The sequence below is a fragment of the Anneissia japonica genome, unplaced genomic scaffold (assembly GCF_011630105.1).
Source record: "Anneissia japonica isolate Jap-2015-1 unplaced genomic scaffold, ASM1163010v1 scaffold3531_len492141_cov184, whole genome shotgun sequence".
NCBI lineage: Eukaryota > Metazoa > Echinodermata > Crinoidea > Comatulida > Comatulidae > Anneissia > Anneissia japonica.
In genome coordinates this window covers 71,014-73,836 of record NW_022702905.1, presented here as the reverse complement: position 1 = coordinate 73,836, position 2,823 = coordinate 71,014, and the positions used below count along the sequence as shown (strand labels likewise).

The window sequence follows — 2,823 nt, the reverse complement described above, 5'->3', positions numbered from 1 at the left end:
CGCTACCATACATATTTTTTGATATTATATCAAAATTGTGATAGGTTTTTAAAAAAAACTAGGGTAGAAATTATAGATGGATTCCATAGTTATGTAAATATGATAATTATTCCAAGAATTACAATGGAGTGTAAATATGACATTAGATTAAAGTTAAAAAGTTCAGCAAAATGGTGATTCCGCTACCATGAAATTGCCCATATTTATTAGTGGTGAGCAATTATGTAGGTGAATGAAAGTTGTTCTGATTAGAAATAGGTATAAGTATTGAGGTTGAGAATTGTAAAAAGTGGGAGTAGAAATTAGCAGTTCTTGAGTAGGTATTTGTAGCAATAACTACATGCAGAAATTAACTCGGATCGCTTGTTCAATATTTTTTTACGATCAGATGCGATGATGTATTATTTTCGCTCGTTGAATTATGTTTCACTTAATGGTGACATGGGTGTTCCTGCTTTTCAGATTCATTTCATTTCATTTATTTAATCGAAAATAATTATAATATAAAAGAATAAAATGGACAAAAACAACAAAAAAGATACAATAAATGTTGGTCTCTGATTCCCCACAAGGGCCGGCGATTAATCAAAAAGTAAAATAAATTACTGTCAAAGTGGGTCTCCATCTGATGTGGGGAATCAGATAACAGCAAAACACATAGAGAATGTGTTCACATATATACTTGGACAGTTTTGTCCTGTCCTGATGTTTGCGGCGGTTAAAAAAGTGGTTGTATGTAGCGTATCCATGTTTGTTTTAAACAAAAATGTTACATCACTCACTGCCACTAAGTATATCATTTATTAGTTCGGTGTAGCTGGATACTCTTGTATAACCACCAACGTCAGAAGCACACGGGTTTTTAGTGAAACTAGTAATACCAGCAACAAACCATATACCATCACGTTTACACATCAGAGGCCCACCACTATCACCCTGAAAACACAATTTGAAGGACAAATGTACAAAATGGAATGTATGTTGACAAACTGAGCCACATGTATGTATACATACTATACAACGATTTCGAAAAAAACACAAAAATTCCATTACGTAAGGCAAAGTTCAGTGGCACAATGACAATGGTTTAAATTTTTTAAATGGTGAATTTAATGTATGATTAAAGCATTGTTCCATGTTGTAAAATAATGGAAATCATTTATAGGAAAATAACAATGATTTTTTGTTGAATACCGGTATATAACCACTGAAGGCTGTTTTACATGTACAGGAAGTGGGTTCTATAGAATAGTAAATGCATGTGAAAGTAATTGTCTACTTTGTAGGCGCCTATAAGAAATTTTTATTTATGCACACGAGAAGATTTAAAGATTACAAGAGGTTCATGAGGCCTGAGGTCATGTAGAACTTTACGGTCTCCACATCACTTCGGGTCAATAGATTTCACCATTTCCCTCATGAGCAGTCAACTATAATATAGTATAATATTACATCCACTGAACTATTTGTAAAGGCCCAAAACTAAGGACAGAGCATATTGATGGCCATGACTATACCATAAATTGTAACGCTTAAAGTAGCATAGCTTGCAATTCATTTTCGTTAATTTTATAAATAAAGTGTAAATACACATGACCAACTAATGGATTTATTTACATCATACCTTAATTCAATAACTAAATATACAATAGGCTTAAATTATAACTTCTAACAAATTTTATGGTTAAAGCTTATGTGATACTGGTCTATGACATAAATACAAAAATACTTTAGTGTTTTTACTTTCTCTTGTGATATTAATTTTGTTTTGTAAATTAGGGAGTTTTTTCCCTTTTTTGTAGTTTTTACTGTGTTTTTAGGTAATTTAGCTAGTTTATAATATTAATTTTCATTTAATAATTGTTCTAAATCTACTCGCAATTCAATCATGTTTTAAATTTAATGCATTTGATAATAAAAGCAGAATGAATGAATGAAATTTTATGATAATTTTATTTTTTAGCTGAATGATTATATGTACATTTTTTTTTTGGAAATATTTATAAAAAATCCTACCCTGCATGCTCCTTTTTCATCCTCAAATCCTCCAGTGCAAATGGTAGAGTTTGTTATTATTTCTTCAAGTTGAGAGACATTTCTGCATTCCTCTTGGCTGATTATTGGGACTGTAATTTCTTGCATTGTATTTGGAATTGGCCCTGTTGATATTATATATAACGATATTTTAATGTTTAACAAATTAAAAAAAGATAATATTCAAGGATTATACATAGATATATACATATCACAAGTGATACAACTTTCACACAATGTTCAGCTTATTTACATAACCCAGGTTATGCACAATCCGTGCAAGATCACAAATTAAGTTGTTCCAATTAACTGTCAGCTTTCCAACCAAGAAAGAAAACTTCTATCCCGAGGACTCAAATTCAGCCCTAAAGAGAGGAGTCTGACCCTTTGGATCAAGAAGATTTCTGCTGATCTTTACTGCTGTTGTATTATTTTTTGCCAATTCCAAAGGAAATACCACCGACTACATGGCCGGGCAATGTTGGCAAATTTAAACTAAACAATACCTAAAATCCCCATAAGAATTCTAAGGTTTAGAAACTTTCACTGTCAGGCCGCTGAAGATCATGTGGAAAAAGTATGTTCTTTGTCCAGATTTTTGTGACAATCTCACACAAAAAGAGAAATTTATATATCTGCAAGTGCCCCAACCGGGATTCGAACCAGAGACGACATAACTAACTGGACCATAGAGGTTTTTGTAGGAAGTTTGAATCCGATTGGAGATAATGCATCTCGCACTCAACTGTATGCAAATACAACATTATAGTTTAAAGCACACATATATAT

General features: G+C 32.0%; 1 protein-coding gene across 1 annotated transcript in view; it reads right to left on the bottom strand.

Moving 5' to 3' along the window:
* LOC117104167 overlaps positions 1-2,823 on the bottom strand; it is a 29,888-nt gene that overhangs the window by 14,681 nt on the left and 12,384 nt on the right. Inside the window, exons 10-11 of the mRNA XM_033244863.1 lie at positions 2,017-2,159; positions 783-936 (exon numbers count right to left, since the gene is read on the bottom strand). Of these exons, the coding sequence (XP_033100754.1) occupies positions 783-936; positions 2,017-2,159 (297 nt within the window). The remainder of the gene's footprint in view (positions 1-782; positions 937-2,016; positions 2,160-2,823) is intronic.